This window comes from Anopheles funestus, chromosome 3RL, assembly GCF_943734845.2.
Source record: "Anopheles funestus chromosome 3RL, idAnoFuneDA-416_04, whole genome shotgun sequence".
NCBI lineage: Eukaryota > Metazoa > Arthropoda > Insecta > Diptera > Culicidae > Anopheles > Anopheles funestus.
The window spans coordinates 76,030,711-76,053,666 of NC_064599.1; the positions used below are offsets into that span (position 1 = coordinate 76,030,711).

Here is a 22,956-nt window from a genome sequence, read left to right on the forward strand (position 1 = left end):
CAAGGATAAAGGATGGAACGAACGAACGTCAATAATCGGGAAAAATGGTATGGATTATAGGAAGGGGTTTATTAGTTACTCAATCGAAATCGCATCAAAATGGTATACATTACATTCATGTAACCACTTTATTGATCTGTACAACAATGTAAATAATGGAAAATGCTGTCGCTTACAAACTGTTGTATTTGTACATCGCCAGCATGATTTGATTTTTTTTTCAATATCATTCATACATTGGAAATAATTGGATCTTGTCGATTGTGACACTTATGATAATCATAAGTGTAGGTGTATAATTTTAGTTGGAAATGTGTGTTTTTTATGCACAATGCTTTTTATACCTGTGAAATGTGGGAAAAATTATTTTTAAATTGTTTCTAAATATTTATATTCCAAAAACTTAACTGACGCAAGTAATCAGGGAGCATCCATCAAATGCGTTAAGCTAAAATTTCAAACTATTTGGAACAAAGTTCTACACTCAAAGAAACTCTCTCCTTGACTATTAATTATGTGACCATTTGGTCAATACTCGGCCTTTCTTCAACAAAACATCAGATATGCGAATAAATTTTCGGCTTTGAATTACAGTGGAGCGCCGATTATCCGGGTACCTTTTATCCGGCTGTCCCATTATGTATGGAGCTTCTGAAATGACAGCTTCATATCGTATCTGTCCTTGTTTATTTGGAATGCATGAGATCTGAGGTGCGTTTATACTCATTCATACTTTCTAAGGAACTGGACGTACACACTTTGTACACTGTGTATTAGAGTAGTAGATTTCTGGAAAAAATGACTATTGTTGATGTCATATTTCCATTGACTCAGGTTTAGGAAAAGGTTCCGGATGTAACTCTAATTCAATCTTGGTTTGAATGGGGATGTGGGATTTTGATATTGTACCACAGTTTGTGAAAATTTATGAAGAAATTGAAGAATTGTATAAGGATCTTAAAAAACTATCATGCTTTGAACGTGTAGGCGAGGAACGCATATAGGAGTAGATGATAATAGATACTAATGATACTGAATATGACTTCAATAGCGACACAGATATCATTAAGGAAATGCGAAACGGACGATGAAAGACCCAATAGATTTCAATACTACAAAATTGTATGCTAATCGTATGTAATCATCGAAGATTAATCCTCGAAGTTCAGTATTCTGCACTATATCGTTCAAGTTTGCATACTTAGTTAAGTTTGTGTCATAATTTTGTCAATTCTAGCCATGCATTATTTAAATTTTCAACAAACAAAATTCCATTGAAAAGAAATTCTATGTGTTTTGTAAATTTTGAATTACGTACCATTTTGAGGAGAGGAACAGAAGAGATCTTCGTATTTCTAGATCTCTAGATTATCTAGAAACTCCTATGATTTTGAAATTCTTCGTGTTCACTTTTACGATGTTCGAATTCATCAACTACAGACCAAAGGATCATCTAATTTTGTGCTTCGTAACTCAAGATTTAATCCCATCACCCCACTTCTCGCTCTCTTCGCCATCTACGTGCGTAACGTAATTAATGGACGTCCGCTCTTGCCACATTGCTCACGAGGGGGAAACATTAAACGATTGACTGGATGCGTGTAGTTCATATTTTTCTATGTAGAACACGCATCAACGCACAATGTAACGCAATCCATACTTGGGTATGGATGTATCGTAGAGCTTACCTTTAAGCTTACTGCATCCCACCGTAAAGCGGATCTGTTTGCTCGGCCGAACGGTTGCAACATTCCGGGTGGAACATGTTGTGTTACCCTTTTGCTTGTACCGTCGTGTAGGAAGTTCCCTCTTCCCACTGCTCCATCATATTTATCCATCCTGTGCGTCCGGCAACGAGCGACTCCTTTAACCTGACACCTGTCCTGTCGTTGGGAGTGTCTTCGCGTGCACAAGAATGTGGCTTGCGATAGTGGCTTGCGTGTTGTGACGTTTACAGAACCAAGGAAACGCAAGGGAAAGAATAGGGCAAGGTGCAACAATTTATTGCCACCCCGACCGATCGGAAGGGAATTGGCGCAAGAATTGGTGGAAACGGCACGATGTTCTGGGCCCATAACTGCTTGCCAATATCTAATTGAAGCTAATGTTGGTGGATGTTGAAACGTGCACATCGATTGATAAACATCACCATCAAGCTTGGGCCACCTCCAGTAATGACCTGCGCTCGCTAACGTGGATGAGTCGTGCCGGAAGATTTACTGTCGTTCTTTTTATCACACCGAATGCGTTGGTTGAGAAGCGCTCTAGTGGAGCGTGTGGATCGTTGAGCAGCTCCGGACACCGAGTTTACAGCAACTCCTCGACATTTTGTGACTAGTGTTATTATTTTTTTTTCGTATTTTGTTTGGTTCACTTTGCAAATGCCATCGAATCGGAAGGTTTTCTTTTCTTTCCACAGCGATCATAAATTACGACCAACGTGTAACGCTCGGGTAGGCAGAAAAATGTATTCTGCCCAGTGTGCACGCTCCATTCCCGCAAGGCGAATCCCGCCCAGCCTTAATGGAGGGGGAGACCACGCGTGTACATCTGGTAGTGGATTTTCATTAGCTATAAATCGATGCTTATCTGCGACAAATCTAGGACGTGTTGGATGTGTGTATTTTTAATCTAGTTTCCTTCTTCGCTACCAATCCCCGGGGATACGTGTCGTGGTTTCGAAACTTCCCATAACCATAGCTCAATTAAGAAGCTGAAATTCTCCACAAACTAACCAACCAAGCACCAATTGTCTTATTTTTTGTTGTCCGCCAGTGGTCACCGAAAAGAAATGAAACGGAATTCTTATTAATGACACCCGGATTCCGATCGATAGCGATCGTTTTAATCGGCATCTTCGGATGTGGAGAAGATATATCACGGGAAGAGTAGAAGTAAGGAGAAAGAGAGAGAAAAAGAGAGAGAGAGATAGATAGATAGAAAGAGAGAGCAAACACTCTCCATTGTGTGAAACCGTACACCTTCGACATAAATCTGACCCTTTAATGATGAGTCTCGACAGGTTTAAGGTGACACCGGAAAGCCTCTGAAGTATTTCCCTGAGGCCCGGGAGACGATCGGGATATTCGTTTTCTGATTCAAAACAAGTCGTATTTCTCACGAGAAATTATACGTCTGCAGGGTGACAAAAAAAAAAGTCCAAGCTGCCATCTTTCCCATTTTTACAGGAACAGACATAACGCAAAAGGCAAGAAAAATGAACTCAATTAATCAAAGGAACGTACATGAACCTTTTTTTTGTTGTTGCCTTTTTGAAGCTTCATTGTTTTGACTTCTTCACGTGCCCTTCCCGATTCCTTCCACCCATCATTACCGGTATCACATCACTCTCGCGAAAGATTCTTGCTTTTCGGTTCAATTTTTGGCGCAAAATATTCCGCAACACGGGCAATGTTAGCGTATTCAGCCCGGAAGCGAATCAGATACCTTCTGGCAAAAGGTTTGTCGAAAAAGAAAATCGTCATCATAAAATTCCCATAACAATCCGGTGCTCTTTTTCGATCTTATATCCACCCTTTCCACCTTCTTATTTCTTCTTTTACAGCCTCTGGGCCGAGTAGTACTCACTGCTGTTGTCATGATTTTTGGATGATTTATGAACGGTATTAGTTGTGGATGCTGGATGACGAGCGTGGATGAGGACCGATCGTTATCAATTGTGAAGAATGACAATTTTTTTGCCGTTGTTGCCCTCCTTCCAGCATACCCTGGACACAGTCGGGGTTGCTGTCAGAGAGTTGTTTGCTTTTTTGCAAAAATTTGTCAAACCGAAAGTTGTCATACTGTGTTATTTTTTTCTTTGTTCTTGTTTTACCAATTCTCGTTCATCCAATCAGTTTGGGCAGGTTGTTTTTGCATCTGTTTGTTTCTTTCTTGCGTTTTCAGTCGTAGGCGGATATTGGGTTTGCTTTCCAATTGTCTTTGTCTGCTTATGAGCTCCCCATCCCTTTTTGCCTATTGTCTTGTCACTGCTCCATGGTTTTGTTTTCCCGTTTTCGGACTTAGTTTTGAGTGAGTGGAATTTGTGAAATTTCGTTTGAATTTGTTTGTACCTCATTTGATTTTTTTTATAACAAGTAAGAGTCCTTATGTCAACTGAAGTCAGAAATGGAAAGGACGAATCAGTAAAAAGAAAAGCAAATGAATTGCTACAAAATCTGCAAATGTCTATTGCAAGAAAGACCTGACCTTTAGCTAAAACAATTCAACTTTCAATTACGATGAAATGAAGAAAGTGAGTTGAGGGAAAAAAATGTGTAGGGAAACCATTTAATTTAGGTCCCGTGTAAGTGATGGCAATTTTATTTGATTTTCCAGTATTTTGCATGACAAATGGCTCGTGGAAATCTGTCAAATTGTTGTAACTTTTAACTTTCCTCGTTTGCAGTTTCAGGACGATAATGCGAATTGATTTTTAGTAATGTTACTAGTATAATGAAAATTAATTCATTAGAAAAAAGGAATTATTATCATGTTCTAAATTGAATATTCCTAAACGAATAATGCCCTAAAAAATTCGAACAGATTCAATAATATCCCTTTTCCTAAACGATACGCATTTCTACATTCTTTATATTTTCAATTAGATTTGTTATTTCGTGGCCGGTAATCCGCCTGTGCTGCAGCAACAGCTGTTCCTGACAAAATGCATAAATTGAACGACGGGGTTGGTATGGGCCGGAGGAACCCTGCATTAAACCCTTCTCTAATTGGCTGTTTGGAATAATTATTTTGGCTCATCCGTCTCATTTGGTTCATTAATTTGCATCGCTCTGCCACCTTTACCGGTTCAACCCCGTGGTTGCGTGCCTGTTCGATTAGGTTTTCGATTCGACAAATTCTGTTTCGAAGGGTGGCTAATACCGTACAGGACAACACAGGGTCAGAAATATGTGTACATATTGTTTTGCGTGAAAATTGTTCCAATATCTCTTTTTCCTCACCTAAGCGGAAGAGAGTAAGAGAGAAAACTAAGGGAATGGAAAATCGACATAACAGCACATATCGGAACTGTTTTGGCTTTGCTAATTCCTATCAAAATAATGCTGCATAAACTATGCGATGTTGTTTGTATTTCAAGGGTAAAGGCACGATCGCAAGGGGTGGCTCAAGTTTGGCTTATTGATTCATTCAGTCGTACATATTTAGCGAGAAAATGGTTTATTTTGGAGAATGTTTATCACATGTTTGTATCGAAGGAAAGGGCACGAGGAGGAAGCCGGAGATAAATCAACCCAACGGTCCTTAGGGGTTGTCCCGTTAGAGGGGTGTGTACTGGATGGATGGTGAAGCGAAAGCTTCATCTATTTATGAGTTTGGCATTGTGAAAATGATTCGAAATATTGCTGTTAATCGATGTGTGAATACCACATCCCATCCCGGAACATTACCATACCCTCCGTCCGTTTGCTCATCGCTCTCAGGTTTGATATTTATGCTAGAAAATCCTTCAGACACACACACACACAGAGAAACACAAATATTCCGGCCCCGGTCGCACTGGAAAGCATTGAACAATTTGAGAATGGAATCATCAGTGCTGCACAGCGTTTTGTGTTGATGTTTGCGCGAGAATTTTCAGCTCCATAAATTGTGCCGACGTGTGTTTGTATCGAAAATTGGGACATTGATTCGTCGAAGGATGGATGAGGCCTTGATTTTAAACGTGGAAAGGCCCGGGGGACGATGGGATTTTGAGCCACGTTGAGCTATGCGTGAATTTTATTCATACCTGAATCGGGTTTATTTTTTTGTTCTGACATCAGTATCGGCATTTCTTTCATTATTTTCCCTCGTCCCGCCCCGTGTATTTATGCTGAGTAAATATTTGAACAGTAATCATTGTCAGATATTCTTTTTTTTTCATTTCTCCCTCTCATTCATTCTCTGGTTCTTCTTTCATTTTTGCGGCATACCCCGTTTGAAAGTCAGCGAATGAATTGGCGAACGGGAACGCAATGTTTGAGGTTAAATATTTGTTAAGAACACGTTTTTTTTCTGCCAGCATGTCTGGACCTCTGTTGTACCTCTTTGCCGTTGTCCGAGTAAAATGTTTGCGATTGACGGTTTTAAAATCTTTCTCGCACACACCTAAAAAAGCATACAAACGTTACCGTCCTCGATCTGCCGCTGGCGTATGAAGCTGTCATCTGATATCGTAACGAATTTAACCGTTTTTTTTAAATGATTCTGTTGCCGCCGACAGATGATAGTGTTTGAAAAAGTTTTGTTTTGATATTTCTCACCACATTTTGTTTCTTTTCATGTTGTGTATCGACATGTTGGAAACGAATTTCAACAAGTCACTTAGGGAGAATATCAATGTTCGTATGCTGTCGTATTGTTCGTCAATTATGCTTCCACGTGCATTTAGTTTTAGAGGTTTACCCTGACAATGGCGAACTCTCTGTGTCGTTTATCTAGAACAAGCTCAAACGGTCACGATCTATGCATCTTTGGAGCAGCTGAAAATGCGAATTTACTAACTTCTCCCCACAATTTATGTTCTAAGTTCATAATTTTAAGATAGCTGTTCATATTACGAGATAGAAAGTTCATTAAGATTTGAACCCAAAATGCACGTGTTGTTGAGGTGTGTGATTTTGACTCCATTACAGAGAAATTTCTCTAAGACCAACCAAACGGCAAGATACTGCAGTCTTAAGGCAAAACGAATAGCTATCTAGAAATCGCTCGAAGGATAACTGGTAACTCAGATTTTTATTCGTTCCTTCGTTGTATGCCCTCATGATCGCGGTCAATAGTCAGTTGTACCTGCTATTAAACCGCTCCGAATGTTAAAAGGCATACAACAGCTTTTTTAGTTTTTTACCACAGCTCACTTATTTAAAGCTTTTTTTTATTCTCATTTATCAAGCTTTTTCATTATTGCTAGAACTTCTTAGCTATCAGTTTCAATGCGATTCTTAGCTATTTTCTATTAGTTTTTTTTCTATGGGCATCAACAAACACCAACAGTTGGTGCGGATATAGTAATAGTACAAAGTATAGTAGTTGCAATAACTATAGATAACAATTTTGTCGATCGTTACAACATACATGTAGATGTGGTTTTTGTTTAGAATTTTCAATGCATTTGCCCTTGGCCTGAACGGAAGTATACTTCATTCAATCGCTCCAAGTTCAGCATCACTTCAATACATCAAAGAACTCTTCTACGAACGATTAATAGCAAATGTGAATTCATCCTGGAACACAAACAAAAAATTGTACTCTATCACATCTAAATATTCAACAAATTGTTAGTGATCCTACCTCTATGTTATGCTGCAGACAACAAACAATTGATCTGACCTTGCAGAAGAATATTGGTAAACTATTTTGCACTCGCTTATTTATTTGTGGGCAAGTTGTTTGAGATACGCACGTGCCTTTCGCTCCGTCTGGATATGTACAGTCATCAGAAAGCCCCAAGTTCGGAATGATAAACACAGCTGATCCACTAGCAGGAGCTTCTATGATCGAATTCATCCATTTTTCGTGAGCCAAGAAAAGCACCATAATTACTGGTTCCCCAAAGCCACAATTGCGCCCAAACATATACAATCCTGGTGATCTGTTGATACCTGAGATAACAACCGGAGATCCTGGAATCGCCTCGCAACTGCCTGGAACTAGCAGAAAATGGTCATTTTGAAGACATAGATGTTCATACTGAAGTCCTTTAAAAAGTCGCAAACTTTGTTCCTCAGTCGGGTTGCATTTATGATTGAAGATAATCGAAATTCCTTGAGCTTTCACTGCTAAATCATTGAAACCTGTAAGGATCATTGTTACCAATATTGAACTTTATCTCTTTTAGACGTTGGTCATTCGTTACCTTGTAAATTGCTGTTAGTGTACCTTTGCTTACCAAACAAAAATACTTCTTTGTTATGTTCAATTTGATAAGATTCAGGGAAGGACAACAGTTTGACTGCACATTTTTCCGAAAGCTTCAACAATGCAATATTATTGTAAAGTGAATCTTCCGTATAGTTGGGATGTAAAAAGACGTCACGAATTGTGATGTTGGATGAATCAGACATAACTACCCTGGAAGAAAAGGAACTGAAACGTCCCAAAACACACTGTTAGGCATAGAATAATTATTTTTAAATAATTGTCAGAATCGATAACTCACATTAAATTTTCAGCACACTGCGCCAACGTCACCACAATGTCTTCTTTGATCAGCGCTCCCGCGCAATTGCTGTTCTGGTCTGTTTCTGGGTTCACCAGAATTTCTACCATGTATTTTACAGTTTTATTTTTCACCAGCGGTAAACTACCATTGATCTTACGGCGATGCTCTAAATTTTCTCTAGCGCACGCCAACGGATCCAACAGTGACGAAGGTATTTTCTCTCCTAGCTCTTGAATTGATTCTTTTATCCATTCGACAAAATAAGAAATTTTGACGTATACGTTAAACTTGTATAGACCTTCCAAACGAAAGGATCTAAAGCCGATAACATATGGGATAATAGAATCATCGTAGATCATATCCGTATACAGCGGTAGCTTTAGTTCACATGGATAAATAAAAAAAAGCAATATTAATTGTAAAATGTGAATTATTAATAAGCAAATAGTGCACAAACCCTCCGCACAATATCATACAATTAGCCCGTAGCAGCCAGAAGTCTCTCCATGATCTTTCGCATACCGAGCTCGCTTCTCTTCCTGTCATATGCTATTATCATATGATATAAAAGTCATCGAATTGCGATGAACATTGAGCAGAGCATTCCATTGGGAAAGTCTAAGTCTTTTCATTGCGATGATCGCTGTTTGTATGGAGGCTAGAATTGTTGCGAATGTTACTCGGACGATCATCGCATTCGATCATTTGTGTCCTTGAAGCGATGTATAGCGATATGGAGAGATTTGATATGGAGAGACCCGACAGACAAAGAGACCTCAAATTTGAGAGAATTACGGTAAAAGATCAAGAAGAACATGGAAAACGACGGCGAAACCCGAAAAAAAGCATGAAACCCTTGATTGTGTGTGTGAGCCGACAGAGTTTGTTGAAGCTAGAATTGTTTCCATCTCGTTCTGACCTACATTGTTATCCTGCGTCCTTACTCTAGCGTTCATCCCACACTGTGACGAGCTCAGTTTGCTGTGCGCTAAGTCCAGGGTGGACGTGTTGTGGGACTTAGCAAATTTTATATTTGTTTGTGCGTGAATGATGCGCGGAAGTTTGCAAGTATGCGCGATTGCTTTGTGCAGTGCAATATGCTGACCAGTGTTGTGATTTATGTAGAGTTGATGGGCCTTTTTATGTCATTAACGTGTGGTGTTAGTTTTTTCCCTACACTCCGTGCTTGCTTCGGCAAGCGCATTGAAATGTAGTGAGGGAAAAAACTTTCGGTGCATGTTGTGGAAACTTCTTCCCCTTTTCACACGACGATGAATTCAGTTGGTGTTGTGTTTGGTGTGTGAATGTTTATGCGTGTATTTTGGTGACAAATAGTGTCAAACATATTGTACGCGTTGGTACAGGATAGTGTTTTCGTCTTCCTTTTGTGCTTCTTTTGTGCTGCGTCATTCGCCGTGCGCACACTGTAATCCTGTGTGCAGTGAAGGATCGTTTTTTCTTCTTGCGCTGTTTGCCGCATCGTACGCGCACCCTAATCCAGTGTGCAGTGAAGGATCGTGTTTTTGTCGTCCTCTTCGGTGTTGTTCGTGTGTCGTCGTGTTTGCCATGCAGCGAAGCATGCGACATGACACCCACTGTTACACGTCTTACACTATAATTGTAGAGCGGTGCTACAGCCCCGCCTACTTAAAAATCATGTAAAAGCTCAAAAAATCAAAAACAGAACGAGAGGTCGCGATACGTTTTTGAATACGGGCGCGCGAGAGGCACATAGGGTTTTCCGATTCGAGCAGTGGCTTCGCGTCGAGTAGTTTAAATGCCCATATTTTGCTATACGGGGAGCTGTGTATACTACGAGCTCCTACAACCGAACGAAACGATCATAAGTGATGTCTACAGACGACAATTGATGTGTTTGAACCAAGCATTAAAAGAAAAACGATCGCAATACGCCGATAGACACGACTAAATAATTTTATGATCGATCACATTTGGCAGAAATTTGGGTAAAAAAATATTTGGCAACACTTAAATGGCATGTTCTATCCCAGCCGTCGTAAATCTTTTCGTTTTTACTTCTTAAGAACGGCCAGGCCGTATCAAGGCTTATGTTACCACGTAGCAGGATAGTCAGTCCTTGCTATGGGTGGACACTCCGGGTGGGATTTGATCCCCAGCCCTGTCGTGTGTACTGGCGCCATTTATCACATAAATCTTTCAATTTCGCTAAAAATCCGCACGAACTTATTTATATTCCTAATAGTTGCAATATGGTAATTGTAGGAAAATTTTGCTTACTTCAAGGTAATATTCTTCTGAAACTACGCAAAATTGATATTCCGCTAGATCAGCTCTGCTATCAAAGGGTTGCTTGTATCGCATGCAGTTAAAATTATCCAGTATCGTAATTTCCAGCTCGTCTTTGAAAATCCGTCCTATCATTCATGAAAATAATAAAATGATAATAATATTTTAGGCTATTCTTTTGTTATGGTATTGGTCCGTATACCCACTGTGCGGATAATACCACTTAACAATAATTGGTTTAGCTGGAATGTTGTTGTCAATCCATAAACAAGCAGGTACAGCATTACTTGGAAGGAAAAAAACGAAAATAGGGAAAAGATTAATGAGATTAAAAGAAATATTTCATTATTTTATAACTTACTCATATTTTTTCTTAAGCTTCAGTAATGCAATATCATACGTATCTAGGGTACTATTGTATTCAGGATGTTTAATTACATGACTCACACTGTACAGTACCTCGTTCACACTGCTATTGAAGATGTAGCGCACCTTATCTTTGACTTTGGGGAAGTTTGTTTTCGTAAGAAAAGTCACTGTTACATTGCTGTATTTTTTTATTTTGAGAAGAAAAGAAGAAGGTTATTTAAATTTCTACAACGACAGGATGCTATGCGATTACTACAATACTTGTTACTTGTGCATCGGGCAGGAGCAATAATAATACGATTCGTGACTAGAATCCCATTACAAATAGTATTATCATAATCTTCGACCAATACCATTGGCGGTATTTCTTGTAACAATTTTGCATCACTCTCTTTTGATGTAGGCGGATTTTCCACTGCTTGTCTCTTGTTTCGTTGATCTAAACCTGACACCGGAATTTTTATATAAAGAAATAAATTACCAATCAAAAATCGGGGAATAAATATTGATTTACACATCAGTTTACCATCTTCTCTTACACTTCCGTAATCGGGAAACCGTGTTTCATCGGTACCTGTGAAATATTTCTAATCAAATCTAACATTTCTGTAAAGCTTTTTTTTCACTTATATCGCCACTTACACTGCGCTATTGTAATTAAAAAAGGTATGGAAATGCACACAAAACGGTTAAACGTCTTCAACATGTCGCTGAAACCAAACTGACTGATTCGAACAACTGAACTAACTTATCAACATGAGTAAGCTGTATTCGTGTCGCATGTATTTCAGTGTTTGACCTAGGAAGGTTAAGTTTGATGATAACGATTAGGTCATTAGTCAACGAAATGTACACTGTGTACACTGGGTTGATAGTAAAATTTGGTACCACTCTGCGGAAAATGGGCAACGTTGAAAAGGGACGATCCATCTGCGTACTGAGGATTCTACTTCATTCGAGTAAGTGTTTCAGATAGTGGAGTCTGACAGGAGACACATGAACTGAAATGTTTCAAGCGCTAATGACGGAGAAAAGATTCATGGCAGCGATCACATCATTGGAAGCATTAATTCGAACTTTATTCACGATGGATTGGTAAGGGATATCATATTCTTCTTTTGTGGCTCTGCCTTCTCAAGAGTAATCCTCAAGAGTAGAAATGGAAATGGGACAATAATATACACAACGTTTTCCAGGATATCGAGGATTTCTTTGTAAGTTGGGACATCCAATAATTTTTTTAGAGTTATATAAATAAAAGATTTGGGGCGGCCCGGTGGTGCATGTGAAAAACGGCGCCCGTCCACACGGCAGGGACCGGGTTCAAATCCCATCCGGACCGTCTCCCCGTAGCATGGACTGACTATCCTGCTACGTGGTAAAATAAGTCTTGATACGGCCAGGCCGTTCTAACCGAGATTTACGACTGTACGACATCATGCTGTGTGAAATTTTCTAACAAGTAATTGAATTGTGCAGAAAGTGCTATTGATATATCTGATGCTCTAACGCATGGGAATTCCTCAGGAACTGCAGTCCGGCATGCATTTTGATGGCCAGTTTTTTTTGATTCGAATAAATTATTACAATTATGAGAAAAAAAAAATTCTCACTGGTGAAAAGCAACATTTCCACACGTTTTTGACATATTGATTTTCAATTTTCCCAGATGAAGAATTTAAATATGTCATCGTTGTTAAATTTATTTTGAATGAATTTGTTGCATAGTGTGCTACTTCCAGCAATTAATTTACCAATTTTAACTCCCATTCATCGGGAAACACGTTTCAGCTTTATCGAAAAGAAATAAAGCGACACTCTGTAACTTTCCCGTGCCAACCGTTTTATCGCACAACCGGCGAAAACAACCGGCATTAATCAGAACGAAATGCAGCCGAAGAAAGACAGCGATATGAAAATTAAACTTTTTATTTTCCGAACCGTTGGCCATACTTTTGGTCGAACCGGATTGCGTTAGTTTCAGGTTTCTTCGATCGCAACGGGATCGCATTGTAAGAGACCAAATGTGCTTGTGGAGGCACTGCAACGACTTGTCGCTTCTGTTCCAATCCTGCAGTCTTCGCCTCATCTGTGCAGCGGGTAAAGGGCCCTTTAGCTTGGAACAGGTTTAACGTTTCGTTCTCGTTTCCCAAAAACAGAATGCTCTGGAAGTCACTACACACTACGCTTTCTACTTCCTCTTCGAGATGGAATAACGTGGACGTATGCAAGATAAAACAAGATTAATTAATTTTTATTGAATTCTTACCTTCGGGTACCGAAATCTTCCCGCAAAAGAATTAATCTTTCTTGATGGTTTGCTTTGTTGGTTTTGTTTTTCTTTCTTTTGAGAAACTGTTTTTTGGAATAGCGGCTGGAACCGCTGTACAAGACCGCATTAGCGGTTTGCCGGCTTATATCGAAATGACAAACAGAAGAAACAACGTTATCTGCATTATTTTTTTTATCATTGTGTCAGAACCAATGATGGAAGGTGCGACAAAACGTCTGCTTTTAGTCTTGTTGAATACATCTAAATGTATTTTTGTTTTCCGTTTTTTTTATTCTTATTTCTGCCAGTGTGGCTCATAAAAATTCGTATGTTGATTGTCAGACGTTTCGGTATCTTCAGCTGCCAATCGATTGCAGAAAATGAAAGAACCCGAAGGTTAAAATTCCTCACCAGAACGTGGTAATCGCAACTCAACCCGTTTCGATTCAATGGCAATCAGAAACGGTCATCATAGGCATCTTTTCCGTCCATCCTTTGCGACCACAATTTGCGTGTACCTGCTTAAGAGCATTCGTGTTAGCTAATAATTGACAAATCAATCAAAGCTTTCAAATCGCTACACTTGTTGGATTATTCCCTGTCCTAGCCACTTTTAGGATTAATCGTTTGCGTGTGTTTGGAACGTTTGGAAAGCCTATACTCAATGTGGTCCCACGTATACGTTTAGAGGTTCTGAGGTTGAGTCTCAAAATATGCTAAACCGAGAAGGTGTATCTATCTTAATCCCACCGGTTCTCAACCCTGGGGGCTTAGGTAGGGTTCAAGATTAGAACCTGCAGCTGGAACCGATCGCCGGGCTGGATCGACAGCAGAATGGGGCACTCACTCGGGTTGAATAGCGGGATGTGGCGAATTAAAAATCCATTAAGACTGCACGATTGCGATGATCTGGAGGGTTTAGGTTCGTAAGGACGTGGCACGGTCGTCAGGTCAGCGGTTATTAGTTGCTAATCGTTCAGGCTCATCTCTCGTTTGATGTTTTGCGCCTGTGAGGCACGGTACTTGCAAGCATCGTGGTAAGAAAAACTGTGCCAATGGTCATTGACACGTTCTTGTGTACAGAGTTCCTGGACATTCAATGTCCAGAGCATTATGAACAACTTGTTACAGAGTGAACGGTATTCGAACGGAATATCATTTTGGAACGATGTCTTCAAATTTCATGACGCTAGTATCGATTTTCCATCATCAAAGATCACACTGAACCTGACCCGTAACAGGAATGGGGATCCATAAATTATTCATTGCCAAGCGTGTTCGATTGATCTGAATTTTGGGGCAAAAACTGAAACGGCATGTAACCGGGCCCTTGAAAACTTGCCATCATGTTTCTTTAATGGAGATGCGCCTTCGCCGGGTGAAAGGGACGGGAATTATTTTATTGAAATCTCATCTACTCTGTAACGTTGGAAAATAACTTAATTCATGAATATTTTACAACCGATATTCTATCACGAAGCTTCCAACTTCGGCACGGAAGTTCGTTGCAGTCCTGGGGCTGTGAAGTGAAGAGAACCGTTCAATATATTAGAATCGCGTCGATCTTCCGGTCGATTTATTAGCTATGCTCTCCGTTTCGACACAGATGCTGGTGGCCAGATGGCCTTTTAATGCTGTTCAGCCCAGACTCAGATCGGCTGAAGCGCTCAAATTCAATGTCCATCTTTTCTGGTCGGTTCGTCCTTGTTTTTTTTTTTGGGATGTGCGTGAGACACGTTGGGGCAGAAGCAAAACAATCTCGTTAACGAAAATCCGTTTAAAGCACACCACCTTGCTTTCTAGTCGTTTGCGAAAGAAGAGTCGAAAAATGTTGGTACCCTCCCAAAAAAGCAACAAACACAAAGCAAACCCAAAACTGGGCAAAAGGTGAAAAAGAAATGGTAACAGAATAACAAACTTCCCCGCTGTTCCTTGCCCAACCGCTCAAAATCGGCATCGAAACGAATGAGGCATATCATTAATTCGGAAAACATAAACATACTTTATGTGCGCGCCTCGGTACAGTGGAGCGAGCTATTTGCTTCGCTTCTTCACCATCGTCAGACGTTCCCGAGTTTGAGGAGTCCATTCGGAACGGACCATTTCAGCTTCACCCCATGTCCGGCTGGTTGCAAAATGGGCACTGTAGAAAAGCAAGCATGTGCGGGACTGACTATTAGCAGTAGCAGAACTGGCAGACGATGGAACAGCAACCAATGGGTTGCTGAACTCATCCCCGGGTGGATGGGATATTCCCGGGAATCGCAAGTCGCCCCGATTGTACTTCGGGATTGTGTAGAAATGGTCATTTCTGACCAGGCTCTCGCGTAAACAGCTCCAAACGAGAAAGCAGAAAACCAAAGAAACGCTCAGAACAACGAACAAATAAGGCCCCCGCTAGCACTACCGTATGGTAATCACCATGATGGTAGTTCTAGCCTATGAAATAGATCACTCGCAAAATAAAACCTTGGCTGGTCAGCCGTCTTACGGGTGTTGGCTTTTTTTCCTTCACCATTTCACCCTTCTGGTGGAACGATGTGGGCTTGGGCTTCCCATTTCGGGGTGACAGGCGTTACGTCCAAAGCGGAGGTATCGCCGCCGTTCCGGTTTGTGCAGAATGCTGTTCTGTGTGTTCTGCTTTGCCATTTTCGAAGTAGATTGCACATTACATAGACCACGAACTGCGCGATTACCTCTTCTGTTTCTTCCTATGTACGATGGTGATGTAGATGATACGTAGTAGTAGTATTAATGTCGGAAGATATTTCTCTTGACGTCTTCAACGCCTTTCGCATGACGCAATGGAGGATACCAGTAAACCGAACAGAGAGAACCGTACACACCTACGTAATGTGGGGTGGGCTTAATGTCTGACAAAACTGGTGTAAATGCAATCGTTTAAGCAAGAGCGAAGTAATTTAATATTCTTCATTTACCAAGCGCATCACCTTTGAAGCCGAAAAATTCAATTGCTTCTGGTGGAAAGGGTATGGGTGAGATCTGGTTTTTCTAACCGTTTTCCTACCAAATTGAAAGCCATTCAATGTACTGGGCAGGCTGTATATTTTACATCCGATCAATGTATCTTTCACCGAAAGCCCTGAAGCAACATTCATCTTTCAAGGTGCTTTTGGTAAACAGTTTCAAATAAATTACTTGTCATCCATTTTCTACGCTGTCCTCTCGGGCCGTGCTGTTACTTGAGGTCCGGGTTGAGAGACGTCTTATGTGTGTGTGTGAGTGTTTTTTTAACGGCCACCAGTTTAAAAAGAAGCGCTACCTGGGCGAAACATTATGTCCACCCAGGGAAAGCTGTGACGGAAGGAAGTCTGATTCTGGAAGGAAAAATAAGATAAGACTTTCTAGCCATCGGACGTGATAAATTTGCGTCTATCGAAAACAGGCACTTTGACTAGGCAAAAGCTGTTGGGAAATCGGTGCTAAAGCATCCATTTCGATTGAGTTTCTCCCATTCTTGTTGGTTCTTGCGTTTCTCCCCCATCATAGGGTGGAGCAGCTTTAAGCTATGAAAGCAACGGTGTGTTGGGTAGTTTTGCAAATGTGGGCAGAATCTAGAATGGCCGGACTTCTACGGTCGAAAATAGTCCAGAATGAATAATAAATTATCCACCTTCGGATGATGGAAAAAGAAACTGTCCTCACAAATACGGCAGCTCCACACGACCGCCTTTGGGCGTCGGGAGGCAACCTCGATCGTCATTGGGTTTGGCATGTTTATTGATTAACGTATAGCCCTCGACTATACTTATTTTATATGTAACCCAACAAACTGTTACTACTATCGTGCCAAACTTCAACTCCCTATTGCAACATTGAACGTGTAATCCTTTTAAGGGCAAAAAGCCTAGAGTATGGGGCCGACTGTTGACGCTATCGAAGAAATGTCAACTGATGTAGTAAGATAGCGTGACAGCTCAGTCGGATCCCGGGGAGCCCAGATCGACATCTCTGGCGGCGGTGGAGCACATGCTGCTGATACTCCCCGGTAACTATTGAACTTCTCGGTTTGTTGGAGACGTATTGGGTGAGTACCAGTAAGAAATAAAAGCGAAACGACTTAGGTGTGCAACTTAGGCAACCATTTGAAAGACTTCCTGCCGCATCCGTATCGAAATAGTAACCTTTCTCATGTACGATGTTACAAATGTATGTTTTACTCACTGCGCTTGCTGTAAAATATGCATGCGCTTGTTTTAACCCACTTCCGAGTAGAACGGTGTACCGAAGCCACACGATCTCAATTTATGGACAAACCGGATGGACAGGAGAATGCCCGACCACGGGATCCCAATTCTGCACGATGTCTTTCGGTACGTGACAGCCGTACGTTTCGGCAGGTCGAGTGTGTGTGTTGGTTTGTGTACTATTTCCTGTGGTGTGTTGCTAGATTAATATGGACGGGTTACGACGAGCGAATTGACGATCGATCGTGTGAGGGGACTGATAGCCTGCCGAAATGGTTTGCAAAAAGCATATGTGTGTATTGATCTGGTTTTTGGAAGTATTGCATCCCCAATGTTATTCCGTTGCGACCATACCAGGACTATGAGTAAAACACGTTATCGAGCATTGAATGAATTTGAATTGATTGGTAAGTACTTCATTATACTAACGGGTAGAGATTCTGGGCGGTTGGATGCATAAAATCATCAGATAGTAAAATGTGTGCCAACATTAATGTGCTTGATGTCTGTAAGAAGCAGTAAATGGAATGTTAAAATCATTGCAAGCAAGTGTTTGTCGTGCCATAGCTGGAACACTACTGATGAGCATACCAGAACCAAACTTATGTTGTGCTGGTGTTGATTTCGGAATTAATTTCCCTCGCTGATATTGTGCCAGATTTGTTGCTCCTGTGAGAGCATTCCATCAACTCCGGTACTCATCATAGCTTTCAATTATGTCTTACCAAGCAGCATTTCACTTAACCAGATGAGAATTAAAAGAAAGAAGAGGAAAAAAACGCAAGACACATACACTTTGCTTTCTTAGCTTGTCATGCTCGTACTTGTCCCATTTGTCACCCGAAGACACCCTGCATGTACCACCGTGTGCCGTGGGACGAAAAAACTTTTCTCATTAAATCAAGATATTTTCATCAGTCTCCTCATCGACACCACCAGCCCTCATCGACCGTGTGCGAAGCTGGTTTCGTTCTCGGGTGTAAGAAAGTATCCTCACTGCCTTCCGGAAATCAGATTTCCCTTCTGTTTCGGGATCCTGATGAAGGCATCAAACGAGCTGATGCCCCGACCAACAAACCCATATGGAGAAGCATGGGGTGTCATGTGGTTTGCTTGCATGATCTGCTTCTTAAGTAACACCGCCTCTATGAATATGTGAATGTGTATATATGTTTGTGTGCATATTCATATAAGGAACCTCCATCCTGAGGCTTGGGCACAGAACGGTCCCCAGAGTCACTAGGCACGTTGAGTGAAAGAATAATGTCTCCTGGGGGATACTCTTTGCAATAAAGAGAAGAAAAAAAAGCATCTACAACAAACCCAGATTAGTACGCGTGGTACGAAGCAAACCTGTACAGCAGCACACCGGAGGAATAAAAAAGTAGCTGCGAAATATTTCTCATTCCATCTGGACAGATTATCATACGACTCATGGATTCCATTTATGGACACTGCTGAAATGCCATTGCTTGATGCGCTGACCGTTGGGCGAGATCAGATAGATCTTCGCTGTGGATAAGTTTGTGGACATCGGCACCGGTCTATCTTTCGTAACCGATAGGTATACGTTTTCCAATGGTCAACTAGGAGTATGAGGTGAAGGAAGATGAGGCTAGGCACTAGGTGAACCGTGCGAGCAATGGAAGCGTTTGCCAATCCATATTTGTAATTTTGTCGCGTGATGATGCACAATGTTGAAGAGTACCTGTCCCTGTACCTAGGCTACGTATCGGTACAGAAATCAAGGACGTAAAGAAGGTACGTTCTCATCCATTCCGGTTCCATACGTTTCCGTTTTGCAGGCCATGACATTCATCAGCTTACTTTGATGTGACACTGACAGCGTGCTGTGAGCGTCCGTGCGTTTCAAGAACTGGTGCGGATAGGATCCCGAATACCGATGGGACCTGTTATGTACCGATAGCGACTCGATGCGCATTTTCAAGTGGTTGCTATTGAGTAACAACAGTGCCCTCGCTACTGTTGTCACCCATGATGGTGCATGCACTTATGCGCATTTGCAGAGGAAAAGGAAATATCATCCAAACTCTTAAGAAACCGTAACCACACGCTATTGGGAAAATCTATGGTAAAAAACGGTTTGTTGGGGAAGATGGACACTAGGTGTGCAGGATGCAACATACGCTCCGATGGGTACCGTTTGAAGAATGAAAGAAAATAAAGAACGGCAACAGAACGTTTGTGCTTGGGTGATGCCATTTGGGGTTGTCTTCTTGTGTCTGCCAGGTCTAAGGAGCATCGAGATTAAGATAACTGTAGTTTCACCGGTCGTCTCGGTTCTCGCGATGGCTGGCTACCCAAGAACGCGGTAGAATGTTTAATCGATACAGTCCACCAGGAACACTGCGCACAGTGCTGCTGTTCTTTTCCTCGCGTGTTCTCTGTTATCATACGGTACGGGGTGAAGAGTTCGTATGCTCAGTTAACTTCGGGAAGAAGTTGATGTTTTTTCTTCTTCTACCCGTTTCTCTAATTAACGACACAAGCAACCACGCCGGAGACATCACGACACGGACGTTGATCATCAGCGGTGCGGCATAGATAAAGCTCATCTGAAATGGTGATGAGCAATTGGCCAGTGTTTCTGGACGCGTCGCTATATATTTCTTCCCTTCCCCATTCTGAATCAACCAAACAGGACTGTTTGCTAATTAATTCCAGCTTAAAAATCAACAAATTAATCAATACCGATGCTCGTTTGGCGCAGTTTGGTCGTGTGTCGCGCTTCGTACGGGATGGATACGTGTATGCGATGCGCTATCGGTCTTTGCATGGCCCCCGGGGCCGGTTCTTGAGCTCATAATAAACTTAATGTCTTATTTAACTCGTTGGCGCTGGCAGGGTGACACTTGCTGACAACTTGCCTGAGCGCGACGATCGCCATCGAACGATAAGACATGCTTATAAAGTGCTCAAAATTGAACGATGATTTACACCGTTTCGCTTTACCGATCGGTTCGCACAGTTTAACCCAATCCTGACGGCGATGTGCACCGGCTATGTTTGCAGCAAGGTACAAACAGGAATCGTTCCGGAACGTGGGCAGTTCGGCAGCTGCCGGATGGTAGAACTAATTTAACGCGCCGTCTGCTCCGGGAACACAATTAATTTCGCTAGTGACTAATTTGAAGGTTAAACGAAAGCGAACCGTACGGGTTAAGCTTCGTGTGCGTGTGTTCATTAGTAATGATGTATGAGTTTCAAGATTTTGAGTTGAACGAGCTGTCGGGGTGAACTGTGTTCAACGAAGAAGTCAAAGACCATCAAAGACTATATTGATGGCAAACATTGCCAATGTTTCTGTGGAGCACAGGTGTATCCGCAAGTGTAATAAGACTTTTACATCTACTTGTAGAAGGATTTGGTTTAATAGATTAATGATGGTTTATTGATAGACATTCCATTCTTTACACAATTGGAACGCTACCAAATCTCATTTGAATCATTACGCAAGACCAACTATTCAGGGAATATTGTCTTGAAAAGCGCTAAAAGACAGGCTGGAATACTTCATGAGGAGTTATTATCAAAAATTAAGAAACAAATTCTTGACCTATCGCCTATAGTTAATTTACCATACAGCTTTTGCAGAAATTGCTAAGGAGGTCCTATCTGAATGTGATCCGACCTCCTACCTTTGATATATAAACTCGAGACTCAAGGTAAGAGATTATGGTACCTGTCTCCCTTCCTTTTGAATTGTTTAGTTAGCATATCAGTAACACATTGTCATGATAACATGCTTAACACATTGAGGATAATAAACTACAGGTCTTCAGTGGCGTGTTATATATTGAGAATGACACCCAACAGCCAAATGTGCTAAATACACTTCAAATCCACACTACAAGTAAAACTTGCTAGGAGCATTCTGGTATAAATTGAGATCTTTTGAATATTATCAAGAAATAACTAAGCTATCAAAGTCGATGGTTGTCACCTATGACCATGTTCGTTTACGACTCTTTAAATATGAATTATAAACTGTTTGTTGGTTTCTACCTTCTGATACAAATTTTAAACAAATTTCTATATAACAAATAACAGTGTAATCTTTAATCTCCCGACACCGTTGTCACTGCAATCCCTGGACTACTGATGTCGTTCACGACATTCTACCCACAAAATGTATTGCAGATCGTATATTTTCATCGAATGAAAGCGGCAGTATCGCGAAGAGATAGAATCACAGTAATAACGACAAGTGCTACACAAAAACCAAAATCCGTTACGAACCATCGACATTAATTCTTGGGTGTAATAAACTTGTAGCATTATTCCTTTATCCACCGCGCTTTACGCATTGAGCTGCCTAATGACTCCGGTCATCGGATCGTTCTTATCTCGCTGTGTTTTGCTTTTTCTACAACAGCCCATAAAGAAGCAACAATGCTGCAGTACAAAGCATCTTCATCCGCAACGAAAAGCCGACGGTAGTGGTTGAGGGTTGCAAAAGCTACAGGGTGGTAATCTGTGCACGCTTTTATATAAATATATTTGCGCATTATTTTCCAATGAGGTCTATTTATTTGTCGGTCGTTAAAATCAAAAACCCCAGTAGCGCGGGAAACACCAACAACGTCGTGCGCTAATGCGCAAAAATTGTCCCTCATCGCAACCAACCGGTGGTTAATCCTTCCGGTGGTTGATTGAAGGAGCAAAACGGTGGAATGTCCTTTCCCGGTTTTGGCGGCTCACTTCTAATCACCCGATCGACCGACCGACTGTGCAAACAAATCCAATTAAATCGAGGTTTCGCAAGATGCAGAAAGGCGCGTGTATCGAATTGCGCGCGTAATCGAACAACGTCGGCGTATAAGCCGGGGTGATAATTACAAGCAAGTTTCCGATATTTCTTCACGCTGTCGTGAAGTGCGGTGTCTACGGTAAGCGTTGCGCCTTGCGAGCTTCTGTTTACTTCACACTGCTGATGTTGCTGGCTAGAAATGTGTTGTTTTTTTTTTATGTTAACTTTCCTCCTTCTGTTCCAGTGGCTGGGCGCGTTTGTTCGTTGGCCGGATAATCATAATTGAAGTTGCGGGTTATCGTTGCTGCTAATGATATCGATAGGAAAGGATAATTACCGCCAGATGGCTCTCGTTTCGTCTGCCCTAGCCCGTTCCACGATCGGATGCCGTATGTTTGGATTTTTTATTCCATGTTTTTTTTTTCGTTGCGCCATCTTGCATCTTACGGCTAGCAGGCCAGGCTGGAATGTACGTCCAGTAGTGCGGAAATACAATCGTTTGATTAGTTTTAATAGCATTTTTCTTCACGATTACACGGGTATGCAAGACACTCGGAACCGTGCTCAGTTTGCTAAACCATCGAGAAGATCGGTTTCGAGCAGTTTATACCGTCTGGTTGCACTTTACGCTACCAGAGGGTGTTGGTTTTTGTTTTTTGCCACTCCAAGGTTCGATGATAATTTTCTTTCCCATTTTTTTTTGTTACTCCATTCTAAACTTCAATCTCCCTTTCGGAGCACTTTTCGCGTGCTATTAGGTAATCAAACAGCGGAATTCTTTTCAATTTCCGCCACGGTGTATATCTTTCCAGCGAGATCTTCATCGCAGAAGATGCTGTGCGCTTGCAGCACTTTGCAAACGTGAACACTGGGCAGGTACTTCTGCGTTCTGTATCGCCGA

At 41.3% G+C, this 22,956-nt stretch overlaps 2 protein-coding genes and 1 long non-coding RNA gene across 11 annotated transcripts in view; 1 reads left to right on the plus strand and 2 right to left on the minus strand.

Moving 5' to 3' along the window:
* Positions 1–22,956, minus strand: part of LOC125767122 (uncharacterized) — a 241,659-nt gene that overhangs the window by 119,756 nt on the left and 98,947 nt on the right. The gene's annotated exons all lie outside the window — the stretch shown is intronic.
* The window catches only part of LOC125767009 (frizzled), a 217,286-nt gene that overhangs the window by 99,076 nt on the left and 95,254 nt on the right, over positions 1–22,956 (plus strand). The gene's annotated exons all lie outside the window — the stretch shown is intronic.
* Positions 1,350–12,204, minus strand: LOC125767006 (uncharacterized). Of its 5 annotated transcripts, none has more exons than XM_049433207.1 (10): positions 11,447–11,515; positions 11,331–11,391; positions 11,066–11,249; positions 10,797–10,982; positions 10,642–10,721; positions 10,427–10,563; positions 8,165–8,544; positions 7,862–8,091; positions 7,297–7,799; positions 1,350–7,229 (listed from the first exon to the last, which is right to left on the minus strand). In XM_049433207.1, the coding sequence occupies exons 3-10, from the start codon at positions 11,158–11,160 to the stop codon at positions 7,197–7,199; spliced, it is 1,644 nt and encodes a 547-aa protein (XP_049289164.1). In that variant the 5' UTR covers positions 11,161–11,249; positions 11,331–11,391; positions 11,447–11,515; the 3' UTR covers positions 1,350–7,196. The 5 variants fall into 5 exon arrangements, with proteins under 5 accessions (XP_049289164.1, XP_049289165.1, XP_049289163.1 ...); XM_049433206.1 differs by having other exon boundaries at positions 1,351–7,229; positions 11,331–11,378; positions 11,447–12,204; XM_049433208.1 differs by lacking the exons at positions 11,331–11,391; positions 11,447–11,515 and having other exon boundaries at positions 11,073–11,324.